Source organism: Pithys albifrons, chromosome 2 (genome assembly GCF_047495875.1).
Source record: "Pithys albifrons albifrons isolate INPA30051 chromosome 2, PitAlb_v1, whole genome shotgun sequence".
Classification (NCBI taxonomy): domain Eukaryota; kingdom Metazoa; phylum Chordata; class Aves; order Passeriformes; family Thamnophilidae; genus Pithys; species Pithys albifrons.
Genome location: NC_092459.1, coordinates 96,976,213 through 96,999,453, shown reverse-complemented (window position 1 = coordinate 96,999,453; position 23,241 = coordinate 96,976,213). Strand labels below are relative to the sequence as shown.

The 23,241-nt window shown below is 37.5% G+C and overlaps 1 protein-coding gene and 1 pseudogene across 1 annotated transcript in view; one reads left to right on the top strand and one right to left on the bottom strand.

Moving 5' to 3' along the window:
* Positions 1–23,241, bottom strand: part of SPATA17 (spermatogenesis associated 17) — a 104,840-nt gene that overhangs the window by 49,716 nt on the left and 31,883 nt on the right. The window contains exon 6 of the mRNA XM_071548050.1: positions 16,431–16,554. Within this exon, the coding sequence (XP_071404151.1) occupies positions 16,431–16,554 (124 nt within the window). The remainder of the gene's footprint in view (positions 1–16,430; positions 16,555–23,241) is intronic.
* Positions 5,067–5,844, top strand: LOC139668449 (cytochrome c oxidase subunit 3-like; annotated as a pseudogene).

Here is a 23,241-nt window from a genome sequence, read left to right as displayed (position 1 = left end):
ATTACCAAACAAACTGAAATGATTTTATAACAAGCAGCCTTTTGGAAAAATAGAGTTTGCAATACTGTCACAGCTAATACTTAAAAGCTTATTCACTGTCTTTAAAAAATAGAAAGTGAGTATCTTGTTTTCTGTAAAGTGTGAGAAAGGGAAAAATTACTGATTTCTTTTGGAAACACTTTCACTTACCACTTGTGCTATGCTGAGACTTAAGAGAACAGTGAATGGGAAGGACATTCTATTCACTGACACTGGGAAGAAATACATTGGAAATGCTGTATAGGCATTGATTTCTCATGGGAGGTTGTGTGGATGACAGTGTGTGTGGATCTCTTAAGATCTGAGGTGATTGAGGAATGCATCCTTAAGGACCAGAGAGGCACCTGTAGAATGTGAATGCCTTGTAACCAGTAGAATCTTTCCAAGTATGTTAAGTGAACTACTGACCAATAGTGTACTGGCATGCAATATGTAGGAGTAGATAAAAATGAAGCTGTTACTAAAAAAAAAGTCCTTTGTCTTCAATGAGCCTTCTGATCACACTGCAGCCTGAGTGTCTCTGCCTCCTCAACCGCCACTAAGATAATCTACATTACCCCAATAAAGTGTGACCCCAATAGGAGGTAGCTTATGGTGTCAGGAGACAGCACTTCCCCATCTTCTCACCAATGCTCCATTACCTACAGTTACCCTTTCCTCGGCATGAAAATCACCATGTTTATTATCTTAGTTTTGGCTTTTATTATACTTGCCCACTCTAGGGAGATAACAGCCATTTTTTAGAGAAAAAGAAAGGCTGATAGAAAGGAATATGAGCAAAACTGGAATTTTATGAAAGCTGTAAAGTTTGTCACTAAATTATACTGTCAGAGTGTGCACCAGATAGATTCTGGAGGGACATATTGGCTTCCAGCACTTTTTCACATCACCATGGTACTGTGTTGAGTAGCAAAATTACAGGACTGAGTATCCCTGGGATGAAGAATGACAAACGGAAAGAGCTAAACTCAGATTCTAAGAGAAGCAGAGATTCTTGTTTGTGTGTGCAAATCACTGAAAGGTCATTTTTGGAATTTAGAACTGGCGGAACTAATCTTCTAGACATAAACATTTTTCTTTGTTCAGGTACAATGTCTTTCAGAATCACAAACAGCTCAGCTACTGGCTTCTTTTCTAAGTTTATCTTACTTTGTCCTTCTTTCTGACAGAAACATTAAGCAACATGAACTGAGACCCTTTCCAAGTGAACTGAGATTGTGTGTATAGTGCCCCATGAGGCACAAGAGTTGAATGATTTTCCTATAGTGAATACCAGTGAATGGACTGATACATTGGCTTGGAAGTGAACACAAGAAGAAAGCTTGCTGATCAAACATACCTGTCACAAATACTGTAAGAAGGATCCAATGGAAATTGTGAACACTTTGGAAATAACACATAAAAACAGAACACTGCAGCATGAAGTGCTTCATATACTAATTCTATTAAATGTAGCTGCAAGACTTCCTGAGGATTAGGAAAGCTCACTCTCTCCTCTTTAATTTAAATGGGATTTTTTATGGTACTAGTTTTGGAAAGTACTCAGAAACATCTGACTTCTTGACAGAGAAGTGATGAGTGGATATTAAACATCCATGGATAGGTGGGGATGGTCATTGACTGGGGCACCTAGATTAAAAAAAAAAAAATTAACTATTTTAGTTCATCCTCAGGAAGTATTAGTACTTATAATGAATGATAACTTCACCCCCTGAATGTTTTAGAGACAGGATGATAAAATTACACCAGTAAAGAAGGAGGTAATAAAATGTAAAAGGTAAGAGCTAATTCTTCATGCCAGCTCAGTCCTTGGTCTTTCCTGAGCAGACTCTGCCAATAGTAACAAATTAAGTATAATCATTCTGTGATGTGGACTGTTCACGCGGGACTAAGCTCAAATGACCAAACTTGCTGCCTCGTCCCTTAACTGTGGGTCTGATGATCAAAGGCCGGGGCTTTATCCACTGAGCCCTCACCTTTATAAGAATAAAACTGCCAGCTGTCCAGAGACAGAGTGGATGTCAAACAGTGTCATTTTAGACCAATTGTTTTTCAAGTTCTTACAGGACAGCACATTAGGTTAGAAGCATATTAATCAGTTCTGTCTTCTGAATATTCATTAACCTGCTCCAGGAAGGATTTTGTGGCCTTTTTATTTTCTCACTTAGAACATTTAGACCTGATATAAGTGCAGTAACATTAATAGAATTAACTCCTGATTTCCAGTAATGTGGAAAGGGGACAAGGGGTGTCAGTGTAATGTTTATGAATTGCCCTCTCTGTTGACAGGAAAAATTTAATAAAAGAATACCTTAGCATTAAACAGAATTTGAATTTAAATATTTTACTCTAGGAACTGACAAATATGAAATAAATATGGATACAACTGATACAAGTGATATTTTGAGTTCTAAAATAACTACAGAAGATCAATATGAAATTAATTAGTCTTAGAAACAAAAGATGAAAAAGTAGGGATGTTTTTGCTTCTTTTATACTCAGAGCCCTAATTTACAGTCCAGAGAAGTTTGCTAAATGGCTCCCATTAACCTAAAGTGAAATTGCTTATGGTGCTACACAGAGAGAGTAGAAATGGATAAACTTGGTGCTTGTTGCTGACATTAGAACTTTTCACCATTACTCACTTGAAAGTAACTCACAGCAAAGAATTCCTTCCTCCTCAGAGAGCATTATTCCTAAAGTGGTTTTTTGGCTTGGGGGGGTTAAATGTTTTCTATAGTGCTAAACTCTTAAAGATTTACTTTCTCACATGTTTGTATCTTCCTGGAAAGGATCATCTCAGTTAAGATTATTTCCATTCTAAATACTTTCTTATTTTATAGCACCAGCTATTGTATCTTTCCAAGTAATCCCTTCCAATGCATTAGTTCAATCAGAATAAATGTGAGCAAATACCAGCCACACACCTAAACATATTAGCCATGACTAAACATAGAGATGGTGACATACTTGAACGGGCACTGAAAACTGACAAAACTGTGATCCAAAAAGACAACTCATGTCTGGTTACTGGCAGTTATTAAAGGAAATGTCATGGATTTTACAACTTCTACAACAAAAAGGGCCTATTACTACACATGGACTTTGCTCTTCTCTTGCAGCTCTAAATGACCTAGGAGCTTATGAGAAGTACCTTCACAAACTGCCAAATGACATCAGGAAAAAATGTCACTCTGCTAAAGAGGGCTGAAAAGTGATGGACTTCATTGTTGCTCAGAGTGGAAGAGGCAATCCCCAGAACCACATCAAACTGTGGAGAAAGAATAAGCCTTTTGCAATTGCATATTCTCCCAGGATGGAATACCAGAGCCAGTAAACACTGTGAAATGAGCATGTATGAGCAAAACAATACTGCAAGGAGAATGAATGAACCTGGTCTTTCAAGGAAGCACAACTTGAGAGCCAGAGTTCTAGGCCCGTATCTCTTATATCTGTCTCTTTCTAGGTTATTCCTTCTTAGAGTGTTAAGAGAGGCAGAAATTGAAAGAATGCAGAGGCAAAAATTGAACACCTTAATATTTGAAAAATGGAAAGCTCTACAACAAAAAAAATACAAGTTCTTCAACTACTGTATGCTGGAAAATGGGAGAATATTCTTGGCAGTAATTATATTGCCCCATTTCTCAATTTTGTTCTTCTTCCCTAGGCACATGCTATTGGCTACTGTCAAAGGTAGGATGCTGGACCAGAGGAATCTGCAGTCTAACTCAGTCAGGTCTTCTAATTAATCAAGGTCCAGCAGAAAGAAGACACTAGAAAAAAAAATCAAGAGTAGGCATATACACACAACAGGCCTGATTAATTTTTCTGTGGTCTCAATAGTTAAAGCATTCAGATAGAACAGAAGCTCCCAGAGAACAGAGGACCAGTGTTAGCTCATCTACTCACAGCATGATTTATCACAGAGCAGGAGGTCCAGGTTTAGAAATGAGGCTGTGACTCAAACCACCAGCCACAGCAACAATAAGTTTAAGTGATGCATGTATAACATGGCACAACCAACAGCATAAAAATACATTTTGCAACTGTGAGACAAAGCTCTCAAGCTTCTGCAGATGAAAAAAACGTTTGCTTTCTGGACTAGCTGTACATTCACCTTCTTTGACAAAAGATAATTGTGGTTCATCTGTTTAGAAGCAGAAGAAAATTGGAGAAAAGAGAAGTAGAATTAAATTCTCTTTTACCTCATCCAGTACTGTTTGCTATACCGGAAACAACTATAAAGGAAAAAGATTTGTCGTTCTGCTGATTATCCAATCCTTTTTTATCAGTGACAGGAGAAACTGTAATAGCAAAAGCCTTTTCAGGTGTGGCACTTTGAAGACTGTTTCCATAGGACTCCTCTGATTCATAAGCCCATCACTACTAGGAATCCCACTAATCCTTGTCTCAACACTATTCTCTATAGTCTTATTCCCTTCTCCCAACAACCAATGGATCTCAAACAGTTTTTCAGTCCTCCAACTCTGATTCTTTCACCTAATCACAAAACAACTACTAACCCCATTTAAAAAAAAGCTCAGAAATGAGCCCTAATCTTCACATACTTAACAACCTCTCTCCTAACAATCTATTAGGCCTCCTACCCTACACCTTCACCTCCACCACTCAACTCTCAATAAACATAGCCCTAGCATGCCCCCTTTGTCTAGCAACCCTACTCACAGACCTATGAAACCAACCATGAGCATCCCTAGGCCATCTCCTATCAGAAGGCACATCCACATCCCTAATTTCTGACCTCATCCAAATTTAGACAACCAGCATACTCATCTGTCCCCTAGCTCTAGGAGTCCACCTAACCACCAACTTCACTGCAGGCCATCTGCTCATCCAACTCATTTCCACAGCCACCACTGCCCTACTCCCCATCACATCAGCAGTATCGCTCCTAACTGTAGCTATTCTCCTTCTACTATCTTGGAAGTAGCAGTATCCATAATTCAAGTTTATGTGTTCATCCTCCTACTAAGCCTCTACATCTGAGAAAACATCTAACACCCTCAATGGCCCACCAAGCACACTCTTTCCACATAGTAAACACAAGCCCTCGACACATCTTCAGAGCAGCCACTGCCCTGCTCACCACCTCAGGCCTCACCATATGATTCCACTATAAATCTATTCAACTCCTATCCATTGGCTTACTCTCCATATTTGTAGTTATACTTCAATGATGATGATATATCATACACGAAAGTACATTCCAAGGCCACCACATACCAACAGTCCAAAAAGGCCTATGTTACAGAATAATTCTATTTATTACATCCAAAGCCTTCTTCTTCCTAGGACTCTACTAAGCATTCATCCTCTCTAGCTTAGCTCCTACCCCAGAACTAGGCAGACAATGATCCCCAGGAGGAATTAATCCCCTCATCTCCATAGAAGTTCCTTTACTAAACACCATGACACTTCTAGCATCAGGGGTAACCATCACATGAGCCCACCACAGCATCACAGAGAATAACAAAAACCAAGCAATTCAAGCCGTACTCATAACAGTACTCTTAGGCCTCTTCTTCACAGTATTACAGGCTACAGAATATTACAAAGCTCCCTTCTCAATCACTGACAGAGTCTACAGCTCAACTTTCTTCATTGCCATTGGATTTCCACGGACTTCACATAATCATTGGATCCTCCTTCCTCCTAATCTATCTCCTCGGACTATTCAAATTCCAATTCACACCAAACCACCACTTTAGTTTTGAAGCGGCACCCTGATACTGACACTTTGTTGACGTTATCTGACTTTTCCTCTACATAACAATCTACTGATGAGGATCCTGCTCTTCTAGTGTATCCATTACAATTGACTTCCAATCTCTAGAATCTGGCTAAATCCCAGAGGAGAGCAATCAACATAATCTTACTTATACTCACACTGTCTTCATCACTAACCATCATCTTGACCCTACTAATCTTCTGACTAGCCCAAACAAACCCAGATGCAGAAAAACTATCACCATACGAGTGTGGCTTTGACCACCTAGGCTCCATCCTATTCCTGTTCTCCATCTGTTTCTTCCTAGTCGCTATCTTATTCCTCCTCTTCGACCTAGAAATTGCCCTCCTACTACCCCTCCCCTGAGCCACTCAACTCCAGTCCCCTCTCACTACACCACCCTAACATGATCATCTACTATTATTCTTCCTCTCACACTAGGACTAGGATATGAATGAACTCAAGGAGGCTTAGAGTGGACAGAGTAACAACAGAAAGTTAGTCTAGCAAAGACAGTTGATTTTGACTCAACAAATCATAGCCTACCGCTATGACTTTCTCAGTGACTTTCCTGTACTTAAGCTTCTACTCAACTTTTACCCTAAGCAGCCCAGGGCTAGCCTTCCACCGAATCCATTTAATTTCCACCATACTGGGTCTACAAAGCATAATACTATCAATGTATAAAGCCTTATCTATATGACCAGTCCAAACCCAAACAACATCCCCTTCTCTGATACCCATCCTCATACTAACATTCTCCGCTTGCAAAGCAGGCATCAGCCTTGCCATCCTAGTTGCCTCTGTCCAAACCCATGGCTCAGACCACCTCTGCAACCTAAACCTACTACAATGCTAAAAATTTTACTTCCAACAATCATACTCCTCCCTATAACCCTCCTATCCCCATCAAAATTCCTATGACCAAACATCACTCTCCACAGCCTACTTATTGCAGCCATCAGCTTACAATGACTCACCCCAACCTACTTCACTAGCAAATACCTAACCCAATAAACTGGCATCAACCCAATATCATCCTGCCTGCTAGTTTTATCCTGCTATTACCCCTCATACTTATCGCTAGCCAAAACCACATCCAACAGGAACCACCCACACAAAACCAAATCTTCATCATAACCATAATCCTAACTCAATCCTTTATCTTACTAACCTTTTCAGCCCTAGAAATAATATTATTTTATATCACTTTCAAAGCCACCTTAATCCCTACACTCATTCTAATTACATGATGAGGCAACCAACCAGAGTGCCTAACTGCCAGTATCTACTTACTATTTTACACCCTAATTAGCTCACTACCCCTATTATTTGCCATGCTATACCTACACACCCCAACAGGCACCCTACACCTGATAAGAATAAAACTCTTATACCCCTCATTAACCAACTCATGAACAGGAGTCATACCCAGCTTAGCCCTCCAGCTAGCTTTCATTGTAAAGGCCCCGCTCTGTGGCTTACACCTCTGACTCCCCAAAGGTCACATAGAAGCGCCAGTTTGCAGGATCAACATTACCAGCAGCACTCCTACTGAAACTAGGCGGATATGGCATCATATGAATCTTCATCCTAACTGACTCCGTCTCTAATCACCTACACTACCCATTCCTTACTCTAGCCACCATATGAGGTTCACTAATAATCAGCTCAATCTGCCTCTGCCAAATTGACCTAAAATCCCTCATTGCATACTCTTCTGTGAACCACATAGGCCTAGTTATTGCCACAGCCATAACCCAAACTCACTGATCATTTTCAGGAGCAACAATCTTAATAATCTACACAGATTAACTTCCTCTATACTATTTTGCTTGGCCAACACAAACTATGAACAAACGCACAGCCACATCCTCTTCCTGACATGAGGTTTGCAACCCCTTTTACCCCTCATAGCCTCCTGATGATTGCTAGCTAACCTCATAAACATAGCCTTCCCTCCCACTACCAGCCTCGTGGCAGAACTAACAATCATAGTCACTCTTTTCAACTGATCCACCATCACTATCATCCTAACCGGTCTTGCAACCCTACTAACTGCACGCTACACCCTGTCCATACTTCTCATAACCCAACGAGGAACACCACCAACCTACATCACATCTGTCCAAAATTCAAACACATGAGAACATCTACTAATAACCCTCTACATCCTACCATCCCTCTTCCTAATCCTAAAACCAGAACTAATTTCAAGAATCCCCTCATGCAAGCAGAGTTTAAAGCCAAACATTAGACTGTGATACTAAAAATAGAAGTTAGAGTCTTCTTGCCTGCCAAGGGTGGGTTCAACCAACAAGAACTGCCAACTCTTGCATCTGAGTATAAAACCTCAGCCCCTTTGCTTTTAAAGGGTAACAGCAATCCATTGGTCTTAGGAGCCACACATCTTGGTGCAAATCCAAGTAAAAGCAATGGACCTCCCATTAATCCTTAACATCTCCATGCTCCTAACCTTAACAACCGTACTTACCCCAATGCTACTCCCACTCTCAATCAAAAATTACCAAAACTCCCCTTCTACCATCATAAAAACTGTCAAAACCTCCTTTCTAATTAGGCTAATCCCAAGAACCCTCTTCATATACCTAGGCATAGAAAACATTACCTTCTACTGAGAATGAAAATTCACCACAAATTTCAAAATTCCCCTGAACTTCAAAATGGACCAATATTCACTAATATTCTTATTTATAACATGGTCCATCCTACAATTCACAACATGATATACAGCATCAGAACCCCAAATCACAAAACTCTTCTCTTTCCTTCTAACCTTCCTAATCACCGCAATGACTCTGACTATTGCCAACAACATATTCCTATTTATCAGCTGAGAAGGAGTTGGAATTATGTCATTCCTACTAATCGGATGACGACACGGCTTAGCAGAAGCCAACACCGCTACACTTCAAGCCGTACTATACAATTGCATCGAGGACATTGGACTTATTCTATGCATAGACTGATTAGCCTCCACAATCAATTCATGAGACATCCAACAACTCTCATCTCCAGACCAAACCTCACTCCTTCCTCTCACATGGCTAATCTTAGCTGCCACAGGAAAATCCGCCCAATTTGGCCTCCACACATGACTACCAGCTGCCATAGAAGGCTCCACCCCATTCTCTGCCCTACTTCACTCCAGCACTGTCGTAGTAGCCGGAATCTTCCTGCTCATCCACACTCATCCCATACTCTACAACAACCCCACCTCCCTCACTATGCCCCACTCTATGCCTTTGCATAGGTACCCTATCCACCTTATTTGCTGCTACATGCACCCTAACCCAAAATTACGTAAAAAAAAATTATTGCTTTCTCCACATCAAGCCAACTAGGCTTAATGATAGTTACAATTGGGCTGAACCTGCCTCAATTAGCATTTCTACACATCTCAACCCATGCATTTTTCAAAGCAATATTATTCCTCTGCTCAGGATCCATTATCCACAACCTCAATGGAGAGCAAGGCATTCAAAAAATAGGAGGTCTGCAAAAAACACTACCCATGACCACCTGATGTTTAACCATCAGTAATCTGGCCCTCACAGGCACCCCATTCTTAGCAGGATTCTACTCAAAAGACCTTATCATTGAAAGCATAAACACATCTACCTAAACACCTGAGCACTTCTCCTAACACTACTGGCCACGTCATTCACTGCAACCTATAGCCTATGTATATCTCTACTAGCCCAAACAGGTTTTACCTGAACCACCTCCATCATCTCAATCAACAAAAACAACCCTGCAATCACCAACCCCATCACCCATCTCACCCTAGGAAGCATTACAGCCAGTCTACTAATTAGCTCCTACATCCTCCTCACAAAAACTCCACCTGTAACCATATCCACAAAAAACCACCACCATCATCGTTACAATACTTGGCATCACTTTAGCACTAGCACTCTCAAAAATAACACACATTCCACTACACCCAAACAAACCCCCCTTCTAAACTTCTCATCAGCCCTTGAATATTTCAACCCTTTAACATACTGTCTCAGCTCTACCCAGCTTCTAACTAATGGACAAAAAATCGCCTCCCACTTAATTGATCTATCTTGATATAAAAAAATAGGCCCTGAAGGACTAGCTATCCTGCAACTCAAAGCTGCCAAGACCTCCACCACACTCCACACCAGACTAATCAAAACATATGTAGCATCCTTTGCTCTGTTCACCCTTATCATCCTTGCTTCATCCACCCAAAGACTTAAAAATTAACAGCAGCCAACTTCCAAAAGCATCATCCCCTCCCAAAAATAATCAACAACTCCTTGATTGACCTACCAACTCCATCCAACATCTCAGCCTGATGAAATTTTGGATCCCTCCTTGGCATCTGCATCACAACACAGATCATCACCAGCCTCCTAATAGCTATACACTACACAGCAGATGCTACACTGGCCTTTACATCAGTTGCCCACACCTGCCAAAATGTCCAATTTGACTGATTAATCTGAAACCTACATGCAAACAGAGCATCTCTCTTCTTTATCTGCATCTACCTGCACATCGGACGAGGATTTTATTATGGCTCTTACCTATACAAAGAAACTTGAAATACAGGAGTAGTCCTTCTACTGACTCTCATGTCTGAGGCCAAATATCATTTTGAGGGGCAACTGTCATCACCAATCTACTCTCAGCCATTGCCAATGTCATACAAACCCTGTAGAATGGGCATGAGGCAGATTCTCAGTCAAAAACCCTACCCTAACCCAATTTTTCACTCTTCATTTTCTCCTTCCCTTCATCATTACAGGCCTCACATTCATCCACTTAACCTTCCTGCACGAAACCTGCTCAAACAACCATTTAGGCATCTCATCAAACTGCAACAAAATCCCATTCCACCCTTATTTCTCCTCAAAAGACATCCTAGGCTTCATAGAAATGTCACACTCCCTGATATCCCTTGCTATATTCTCACACAACCTCTTAGATGACCCAGAAAACTTCGCACTTGCAAACCCACTAGTGACTTCCCCTCATATTAAACCCGAATCATATTTCCTATTTGCATACACCATCCTACAATCCTATCCCCAACAAACTAGGTGGAGTCCTAGCTCTCGCCACCTCAGTCTTAATCTTATTTCTAACCCCTTTCCTACACAAATCGAAACAACAAATTCCCGATCCCTATCCCAACTCATATTCTCAATCCTAGTATCCAACCTCCTTATCCTTACATGAGTGGGCAGCCAGCTAGTAGAACACCCATTCATCATCATTGGTCAACTGGCTTCACTTATCTACTTTACCATCCTGTTCATCTATTCCCAGTTGTTGGAGCCCCAGGGAACAAAAAACTCAACTTCTAACCCACTCTAATAGTATATAAAAATACCGGTCTTGTAAACCAGAGACTGAAGACTCACCTGTTCTCAGAGTTTCAACTTAAAAATTAACCCTTTCTCCATCCTTTCTCCCCCCCACCCCCCACCCCCCACCCCACCCCACAGAGCGAAGCACATTTTACCATATATGCATTATATTATATCCCAAATTAGACATGATCTGCATGTAGGAATACTCTATATTATATTAATGCAGGTAGGGCATAAATTCTCACACGAAAAGCCATTTTTGGACCTTTTTACACTACCACCACAAGGACAGACCCTGTTATGGTCCAGGAGAAAATTCACTAGATCTAACTGAAACCTAACCTTGTTAACTTATATTCCAGGGGAATCTCCAGAATATCAGAGGGTCACACCACACAGTACTAACAGTCTCAGGGCAATGTCTCTAATTAATCTTTCTTACTGTACTGACCAAAAAGTGCTGGGTTATTTATTGATCATACCCCTCACAAGAAAACAGCAACCCAGTGTTAATAAGGTTTATAACAACCAGCTTCAGGACCATTCTTTCCCCCTAAACCCTCGCCCATTTTGCTCTGCTGTGCCTCTGGCTCCTTGGTCAGGGCCATAACTTGGTTAATCCTTTTTTATTGCCCTTCACAGAAGCTAGTGGTTGGGGATGGAGCCAGGTGCTCTCCAGTTCATAATCTCGGCTTTTTCTCTTTTCCCTGGCTTTTGGGTTTGTTTTATTTTTTTCCTAATGGATCTCACTAAACTTCCCAGTGCAGCAAGTGCCCCTAAAATGGTGGACATGTCCATCTTGTGGTTGGCGTATGGTTTCGTCACCTTCACGGACAAATTAATGATACGGTTTGAATGATACTTTATGAGGCTTGTACCATTTTTCTCCCTCCACCACTTCTGCTGTATTTCGGCTACCATTGGCTTGTGGCCCCATCACACTGTGGACCTGCAAGTGCTCCACCTGGGGCCACAGTAGTTCTAGCAGAGCTGACACTCCCTCCCACTCACAGAATCACCTCAGCATTGTGGCTTGCCCTGTCAGCAGATACTTAAACAAATACAGGTCTGCATTCTTCCTCAATACTGGATCTTTGCATTTAGACTGTTAGATAACCAATTGTAATCATCATTGTAAGACAAAGACCAACTTCAAAATTTCTGAAAGGATGGAAACACCAAAGACCTCAGGAATCATGCAACCATGTATTTCAACAAAAGTGGGCTCTTTGTACCCATTTCTACAAAGTGTCACCAAAGTATTCAGAGCTCCTAACTATTGTTGACTTTAAAGGTCATTTGTTAGCACTGTGCAGAGGATGGTCCTTACTATAAATGTCAGCCTTGAAAATATGACAAAGAGAAGAAGAACCTATTCAATTACAGTGAATGTTGTTAACACAGAAAGGGGAACTACAGGGATATTGAAGGATAATCTGCATAGGTAAACATGTTTATAATGGGAAACCACATTAAATAAGTAGTTAATTTATTAATGACAACTTGAAAAAACCAATCATTACTACTGAGTGGAAATAGCATATTATGATTCTGGACTAATAAGAAAAACTTAATTATTACAAGTTTCATGTCTTAATAAGACATCAGAATGCAGTTAAGGATAAAACAGATACAAACAGTGAAAAAAGGAGGCATTACTAATAAGAAATTATACTAAATACTCTTAACAAAGGCAAAGACTTGTTAAATAAGTAGTGTAGTTTTTATCATGTTCACCATGATGTCAAAATTTATCAGACTCCTAACATAAAAAAACAGATAAGGAAAAAGTTGTGTTATATAAAAATTTAAAAACCTGAAATATAGAGATCTCAGCATATATAGCAATTTGATTAAAAGCTTAGTATTTCATAACTCTGAAGTTTTAGAGCTCATTCTCCAGAAATTATTTCTCCAGAAATTATTTGGTTGACATTGGTGGGATACATAACATTGTACTTTCACAGAAAGACAGTCAATAATTATATTATTTAATATGAATTTAAACTTCTATGCTAAAATACTAACATTCATTTATACAAATGAACTGCTCAGTTCTTACATAGATTATAATATTTGTGTAAATGCAATGCATTTCTACAAGCAGCAATGGGAAATAGTCATATTTGTGTAAGTTTCCATGGCAAAATACACTCAATCAACTGCAAAAGATATAGGGACATTGTATAGTAGGGTATAATAACACACACTTTTAATCATCCAGTGATTTCCCTGAATGTCAGATCCACAGCAGTGGTACCCAATACACACAACTTCCCCCCAGAAAGGTGTGTAACTGAAGGCAAAAAAAACTAATTGTAGGTATGTCTATATAATATTTTTATGCAGATCAAACTTCTTGTTCCTGAGTTTCAAGCATGCACACATTTATTCATTTCAAATTTTTAGCTGACCAGGAGCTGTGTAACTGCATTAATTCTTGAGCTAATAGACTGTGGCTCTCAACAGGGCTAATTAGTGTGGGTTCAGCCCCAAGTTATAGCTGCAGATTGGCTTGGAAAGGAATCAAAGCAAGCTCACATCTGTCTGTATAAGACTATGTATATATACCTGGTACCCATAACAACAAATAATGCATACTAATTAAGAGTTTGAGATCCATTGCCTCATCTTTGTTTTTCTTTATAATAGTAACAGTTTATGAAAGAAATAAATGCTTGAATAGCAGCTAATTAATGAAAAAGACAAAACATGTTGACTTCTTCCTAGGTCATGCTATTATGTACATAGTAGACACTTCTGTACATTCAAGACACTGCATTCTTTAGTTTTACTTTCTGAAATGTAAAACTATGTGAATAATCAGAAATGGGCACACCTTGTACATATACATTTGCATATAATTTTATATAAATATAAATATATATATATATATGTATATAAACACTTCTGAGATGCATTTGTGGGCTTCAGTTTGCGGGAGTGGAGAATGAAATTTGACATGCCTTTCTTTACAAAAATTGAGGAGCAACAACTCCTAAAATCTTTTCTTTCAATAATTAAACACCCTTCTCCCTCTTTTTGCCTGTATTAAAACAAAAATATATAGGATATATTCGAAACAATTATTGCAAATAGAGATTTTTCAATGCTGTCCATATAACCTGACTGAACATCTGCAGCCTTGATTAAAGAGGTGGCTCAGCTCCATCACTGCACCTCATTCTACGTGGCAGAAAGGGGAGGAGAAGCAAATCCTAGCAGGTCATCTCTGTAACTTACGGGGTTTTACTTGATACCTGACTCATCCAGCTCATCAACCTTCCTTTTCATTTGCTATGCACCCTACTTTCATATTGTATATTTTCCTTAACTCACTCAAAAGTGATAACTTTTGCTGCCTGTTACTACTGAGACATGAATAGTCCTTGCTTAGTAATCCAATTAATTATCCTTTGAAGACAACAAGGACACAGCTGCAGTCAGATCAGAAGACAAGGCATATAGAGAGTAAAATGTCAAACACAGAGAATCAAACCAGTAAATTCTGCACTGAAATAACTTGTCTCATATCTTGGCAAGATATCAAATTCTACAACTCTGTGTAAAGGTGGAATATAGACTGATTGCAGTAAGTAGTTAACTTCAAATATATCTTGTCTTGATTTACATTCACTTATGTTTTGAAATACTACCTGCAAAAGATGGTTCTTGCAGCACAGTTCCATAATGAAGGAAAAATCCCGTGGGTTCCCAGTCCCAGTATTCACAAACCATCTCAACAAACAAAACTAAGCATATTTTTGTTCTGCCAAACATATGAGCTAAATTCTAATTCTTTAAAATTAGAACTCTAAATTCATGAGAACACAATAGTTACTGTTGCCTTCTACAAGCAGTTGTCCAGTGGATGGCTAAAATAAGGCACTACTTGCCATTCCCTAAAAATATGTTACATATTGCCAAGCCAGTATCATCAGATACTCAGGTAAACTGAGTTTACTAAAATCTTCTAAGACCACAGGTCACTCAATGTCTCTATCCTGACAATTTTTGTACTCCAGGTAATCATAGTGTCTATGCATTTGTTCAAAACAAGAATTCCCAATTTTTTACAGTTTAAAACAATATAAAAATAGTGTTAAGATTATTCTTAATATCCGGGATCTACATCTGGAAAAACCCAGTACAGGGATCTAATTTCACTTATGAACTAGCTCTCCTGTCTAAAAGGCACTGAGAAAACTTTTTATCCTATTTTTTACTAATATTATACTAAATTTTTTTCCAATAAAATTACTTAAACTTGGTTTACACACCAAGTTTTTGTAACTGATATCCAGTTAATGAAACTACTTCTATTTATACCATAGGTCATAAATGTCCAAAAGAGGGGAAAATTATATATTTTGTCACTAAGTGTAATGGTATTTTTCTGCATTCTTTAGGATTAACAGTTCTTAGACACACATTATGATTAAAAACCCAGGAAAAGCAAGCATTTATTTCATACTAACATTTCATGTCGATTCCACATGCATATGAAGAACAAGTTACCAAAAATTTATGGAGGAAAAAATCTTTGGATTTGGGTTTGTTTAAAAAAAATAGTTCACAAAAGGTGACTGAATAAAAGACAAACCCACAAGGTTTAACAATCATATCAGTTTAGTATATGATATATCTACTGCCATATTCACCTGCCTGTAAAGCAGCTTACATAAGAAAGCTTGGAAAAACATGCCAGTTTTATCAATACAAAACCGATTAATGAGTAAATATTTAAAATTTATGAGGCATTTCTCAATGAAAACAATCATGCTAAATAAGCTGATTCAGGCAGTTCTAGGAAAAGCTTTAGCTGAAAGCCCGCATTTACAACATATCCTAAAAACAAGCAGAATACAGCACCAATCCAAGCATTAGATCAATTAAAAAAGGGGAAAAATGAAATCCCTTCTCAGCTTAATAACTTGTTAGTTCTTGACAAGTGCAACAACACAACAATAAGCCAGTCAAAATGAGTTTTTAAAGCGAGGTTATGCCCTTCATGTTGTGTTATCACAGTGGCAGATCAAACTGCTGACTTGGACTCTTTCTGCCAGTAGTGCTGATGCTGCCTCTATGAGGATACTGTCACGGAATAGTCATGGTACCTGCTCTTGCCTATAGAAAAGCACTAAATTGAACTCGAAGTAGTGTCTTTGTGATATCTTTTCAACAAGTCATGTCCCATTCAGCCTGCTAGTTTATCTCTGTCAGGCTGGGGGCCCAAGTGGTTTGCATGAGCTGTCAGGGACAGGTATACCAACCTGCTTAGTGCTAAGGAGGTAATGCATCTTTCGAGCCTGGTATTTCTTTTCCTTTTCTTTCTTTTCTAGGCCTTTCATTTTCTCTTCATTTTCCTTCATTTTTGTGTACACTTCAAGTTCACTCCTGTAATAAAGTAAGTCTGCTATTATATTACAAAAATAAAAGACATCCTGATGTTCTATTTTACTTTATCCCTTTCATAGCTAAACAGTGTTCAGCTATTATGTATTAGCAGTACACTGACACCACTGGAATGCAAAATTGTAGTTCATTCAATTCCATAGCAGCAGGATTCTACACAGATAAAACTATGAAGAAATAGGATTAAAGTGATCCAAAGTATGATCAGTATATGAGTTCATATTGCTCATTCTTTTGAGGAATATGTCAACGTATGTATTTTTACAGCCTGATAAAATAGTATTCATATATGTCCTTTTATTTGTCTTTAAGTGCCATTTTAGTTTGAATATCACTAAGCAGAAGATATCATAACATAGTGATTTTCTTTCAAATGGTTTCAAAATAGAAGATTTTCACTATGTCTCAGCTAGTGCCTTGCAGCCCCTCCTGATCTACAGATAGAGGAGATCTTATGGAATGAGAGAGGACAGTAGATATGGGATAAGAGATGATATTCACTCCTAGATCCTTGAGCCTTTTGTAAGGTTAAGAATGTAGGCCTAGAGAAAAACTGGATGTAAACCTTTTGTGAACACATTGTGCTTAAACGGAGTTTCCATGGTATTAGACTTCTTGCATAGGTCATTCCTGCTCTGGTTTGATAAGAACCATCCAGGCCATCGCAAGAAACAGGAACGTACCTGCCTCATGAACCACCGTGTGAGAGAGGTTTGCAAACACAGAGTGTTATCTAAATAGGTGAGTCTGTGGGGAAAATTCTTTCCTCATAAAACAAATAAGGAACGATACCTAATACCAGGTTTCAAAGAATGAAGAAAACTTACTATTTTAACTGAATATTGAGGAAAAGTTTAGCATGACGTGGGCATAGATTTCCTCCTCAAAGGCTTTTTTCTTTTCATAGGCTCAGTCTTGCCATAAATTATGCAAACAATAGAGTGAATTAATGTTCTATAAGAAACAAAATTCTGAGATATTGTGCACTGTGCACGTGTATGGAATTTTTTTGACCCAGTTAAAAAAAGGTTAGTTTGATTAACATTTGTTATTTTTGTTATTATGAAATGGCTAGTTCAAATTAACCTGTGTGCCAAAGACACCAAGCATATTCAGTCAAGCATTTAGATTGCTTAAATGTTAATTAAGTGAGTAAATTCTAGTCTCTATTTTTTAAGCATGTGAGTATATGATAAAATAAAAATAAAAGAAAAAATATTATTCACATAACTGGATAATTCAAATATTCCTGCAAACCAGATTATTTAGAGAGATCTGCATTAATAGTCTCAGTTTTTTCAATGTGTACCAAATAAGACACTGTGAGAACATGGGTCACACAGTGTCAAAATATGCACATGGATAAGTTTTCTGATATGAATAATCCCAGGGGAAAATCATAATGCTCCTAAAAGTGTTTTTAAGATTGTGACTCAGACTTAATATTTTAATTATCATTAAATTAGTTCATCAGAATACATTAAAGAACAATTGCTTTATAAATATGAAATCGCATTCTTAAATACAAGTTGATATGTACAATTTTTATTTGTTTCATGCTATCTTTCAAGTTTTTACCAATTAAAATAAGGAAAATATTCAATAATGATAAACTTTTTATTTCAACTCTAAAAGGGAAAAAAGGAAATACAGTTTGAAGAAGATGTATAGGTATACTTCAATCTCTGAAAATATTTTTTGTTGCAGTTTACTGTTAAAGGCTGCTAATACAATATTTCATACAAGGTTACTTATGAAGCACACTGACGTTTAAAAATCACCATGCTATGCTTTTGCAGCAGTGTAATTTTTTTTCAACATAAGATTAAATTGCAAAATAAATGAATTACTTAGAGTGGCATGGCCCCCATTTTGCCACCCTTCTCTTGAAAATTGCTTATTAATATGAAAAAAGAAGTTGGAAAATAGCCTGTTTTACTTTATGCATAGCATTGCGGGGCCTCAAAGCCTGCAGAGCTGGATGAGCTGCACATTTTAGATTGTGTTGGCAAGCAGGGACGATGACCTTTCTGACCTGCATCTCAAGGCTATTATTAATCGCTAAGTAACCTGGTAAAGCCAAACAAATTTGTTTCCATTGAAAGGATCTCTATCTGTGTCTGAGAATTTGTGCTGTACCAAACAAACCTCATTAACTGTGTCCATTTTTGACAAAGAACTAGGAGTTGGAGAGATTGGTGACCTTTCTTTGTCCTTAAGGTACAGATTTCAGAGTCACTGCATGTAGGTACATAAGCATTTTTACTTGGAAACTCTTTGTTCTATATCCGTCAGTCATGAACAAATGAATAAATCGACAATGCATATAGTATCAACTTTGTTCTTTTATTTTATGCCACTTTACCTTCAATATCAGTGTATGATCCGTGGTTTACATATTTAATGCTATTCCTTTTTGATTACAGAGCCCTCTATTCAGCTTTAGTACCACTATCAATAACTGATGAAATGACTATCAACATACTACTACAGTCTATTCATGTTCTTATATACTCAGGTACTTCTGCCAAACAGTGGATATGGAAGCTTTTTTATTTAGAACACAACTGGTGATAAAATCCCATAAATAATGTCCAAAATATAGGTTTGTATTACACAAACAATGTGATGCAAAATGTTTCTCATTGTCATCAATCTGAATTTACCAGAATGCTTTGAATGAATGATCAATAATCTTTACTTGCTGAAATCAAATGAAGTCTACAGTACTTGTTGAAGTTCAATGCAATTCATGATCTTTTTAGAGAGTGCTATCATCCAAATCATCATGACCATTCCTGATTATCTCACACCCTCACTATTATTTACACCATAATACATGTAAAAGCTTAAGATTTTTTAGGTAGCTACAAATAATTTTCAACATATTTTTGCAGCCTACAGATTTGTCAGTTGTGCTAAAATATCTCTATCAGGCATTATACTGCCCTGTACAGCTGTACAGAACATGCAGACATTTCTGTCTCAGGGATAATAGCTCTCAAGTTGATTCTCTCCTAAGAAGCAGCACAAAATTAGGGTTATGTAGCAGTTCAAACATTGCTTGACAGGAAAGCATAGATGTTTTAGCATAGATAGAGATTTATTTTAAAGCTATTTGAACCTGAAGCTTTCATCTCTTTTACCATACTTCCAAGAATTTGAAAGGGAGCAACAAAAACAGAGAACCTAAAAGCAGTTGGATATGAATATACTATTTCACACATCAGCAGATTAATTCTAACATGTTATGCACTGTGCAGGAGTTTCACTGTTGCCATACAAAATGACATGTAGAAGTGTAAGTGGTGCTAAAGACAGAAACTTAGTCTTCCAAATGGAGTTAGAGCTCCAGATAGCTTACATGGAACTGTTTTCATTGAGAAGTTTCATGCTTGTGACCTTCTACATGTATGCCTTCCCAGAGAAAATAAATCCAAATGCCACTAAAGTCAATTGAAAATCGGTTGAAATTAAATGATTTTTGGATGAAATTTGTACACTTACTGCCAGCCTTCACTTTGTTAATAGATTTTGTGAGTTCATTTAGCAATCTTTTCTTGGGATATATGGGAATCATCTATACGACATTATGAATACTAGCTATGATGCATGATACTTGGTGAATTCTGGACCAAATTTGCTTCGGGATGAACCTTTCCTGGTTCAGTGTGAACTGGGAGAATTGAATAAAGGCAAATTTTTTGACCTGTGTTTTTAAATCTTCAACAATTTTGGGAGCGCAAAAAGAATTCCGTAAATGCAAAACATGTTTCAGGCTAATGAATAATCTTGTTCTATTTTTATAAATTATCTGTCTGTTGCATGGCTCATAGCAGGAATAGTACTGCTTATTAAACTGTTACAACTGAAAAAGCGGGTAATTATTTTTGCACATAATCTTTTCATTATCTTAAACCTTATATCAGTATATTAACAGCATCTACTGCATCTTCCTACAAACTTGACTTCCCATGTAAGCTTAGTCCAATCAGACTTTCTCTCACACAGGTTTTTATGGAATAGCTTTGTAGAGAAAATATGTGGATGTTTTAACAAATGTAGTGTCTTATCATGATCTGAAAAATATTAAACAAATCAGAAGAATATCAGTGTTTATTAGCACAAGTTGAGAATGTATTCTTTTATTAAAACATGAATATACTGGCTAAAACAAAACCTGTTTTCCTTGTCATAGGGAATATTTCGTGTAATTGAAAATAGGCATAAGATTATCAGCATATGTGCTCAAACCCCAAAATTAAAAATGATCTTGTGTAACAAATCAGTGAAGTGGCTACTGAATCGTTAATGATAAAATTATTTGCTTTATATAGTCCAAAAATTAAAAAAAATTCATCTGACAAGGTAACTTATTGTTATTCTGATACTTCATTATGCAGTAGGCAGTGGCGTTGGTTCCTGCTATGAGATGCAAATTTGGTTGACAGTGCTCCTGCTGTCTGTATAAAGGTTAAAAATACACATATAATATTGTTCCTGGCACTTTTGGAAAGGTCTTCAAGTGATGATTTCAGTAATATACAAATTTTAATAATTCTGCATAGGACTACATCATTTTACAAATTCATACTGACCTACATTTACTGAAGTTTATCAAACTATTGCATTCTGCTCACATTTTTGCGGGCATTCTGTGATACTTTGGTCCAATAATATTATAAAATTATTATATTAACTAAAGAGCAACTGATAAAAATCAGTAGTTAGTATATTTACCTAGAGTATCCAGAAAAAGTATTAAGCTATTGTGATTTTAAACAGTTCAGACCCCAAACCACAAAAATTCCAGCAATTGAGGCAGTAGGCAACCTTAGCATAAGAGGAGATAACCTAAATCTACTTTATCTTCCTGACTATATATCATTCTCCCTGCTCAAATACAGAATATGGAAGTCAAAATAAAATTAGGGAGACAATAATTTTGGTACAATACTGCATGCCACTTGATTTCAGATCATATTGCTGTAGGTGAGAATGGAAGATGACCTGGCATGATAGTATCACTTGACTTAATCTATTAAATTTTGAGGAAAAATGAAATATATGTATAGACTAGCCTTAGATGTAAAAATAGTTTAGAGATCCCTGTACTTTAAAGGCAAAGTTTTAACAGAACGCACCCCTACATACTTATGTTAGCTATGTACCATCAGACAGCTTGATCATCCTCAACTTTTTCTGTTTTTTTTTTTTTTTAATTAACCTGTTCAGATTTTCTAAACAAAAAAACGCCAGGTCTGTAACTCCCTTCTCCTCTCTACTATGATGTATAGTCCTGTGTGCATCCTGACAGAATTCCTTCACCAAAATATTTGATCTCAAGTTGCAGTGAAACAGATGCTTGAAGAGGCAGACAATTATTATAGTGGTACAAGGTATCTGACTGCCTAGGAGACGTACCACAAATAGATGTCCGAAATTCTCACTAATTTTAAATGTGAATGTTTACATCAATCCATTTGACATATTAATCACGACAATCTCTTCAAAATCTGGAGGAATGTTATTGCTCTGTCACTGCAGCATAGTGAACAGGATGTGTGACTCCTTAGGATGAAAAAAAATTAAAATAAATAAAGCCAATGTGTAGGCATGCAAAAACACCCTATAGCTTCTATTGTTACTAACTTTATAGAAAAAGAAATTCATAACGCCTTCGCATCCCACTAAAATTTGTGCATAGAACATATTCTCTCCACCTTTCCTTAACCACAGTGTACCTTGCCAATGGAATTAAGTGACATACCAGTTCAAGTGTCAAGGTCCACAATGTGATCAATACACTATGCAGGCAATGTGATGAACATAGTGGAGCAGGGCATACAGTGAATGAATACCTTGTGTAGATCGGGAGATCAGGACACAGCAGGTACCAGACGATAGGAAAGAACAGACTGATGTGTCCTTCTTATCCTTCCAATTTCCACTGCTGCACAGTTACTCAAGAGAGTGCAACCTTTTCAAACTACTGATTGCAGAGGCAGCTTACAACTAAGAGTATTTTCCTAATCTATTATACAGAATCTTGTAATTAAGGTTTCAATAATAACTTACAGAATTTTTCCTCACATCTATTAAAAACCTAATTTTTGTCCTATATAATCTTTTAGAATTATTCAATTTGCTCAAAATGTGCAAACTTATTGGTCAAAATGTTTTTCTCTTGTGTATATATGTATCCTTAAGCTGAATTTACTTCATCCTCATTGGCAGCAAAAAATGCTGTGAAGTTAAAAATAATTTTTGTAAATGTCCAATCTGAACCATGTTTTCTTAGCTTAATTATTTTGATTTAATCAAACTGTAAAACCCATACATTATGAATGTGGCACAAGAATAACTACAACATCAAAGGCTGTTGGCAGAGCAAGCAAATCCAAGTATGGTAGAACTTTATTTATGCTCAGGTCTATAGTAAAAAAGCTAACCACAACAAGAAAAATGTTTTGACTCCATGTCTGTTTGATATTGACTCTTTCATGTAAAATCAACCTGATTGATTAGCTTAAACAGTGAAATTAGTACTTGGGGATAACAAAGCTGATCTGGCCCAGAACAGATAACAAAGTCCCAGCACAATTTATTCCGACAGCAGTTTAATAGCAGTGGTCATTTCTAGCACAGTGTCAGTGCTAAGCTGCTAAG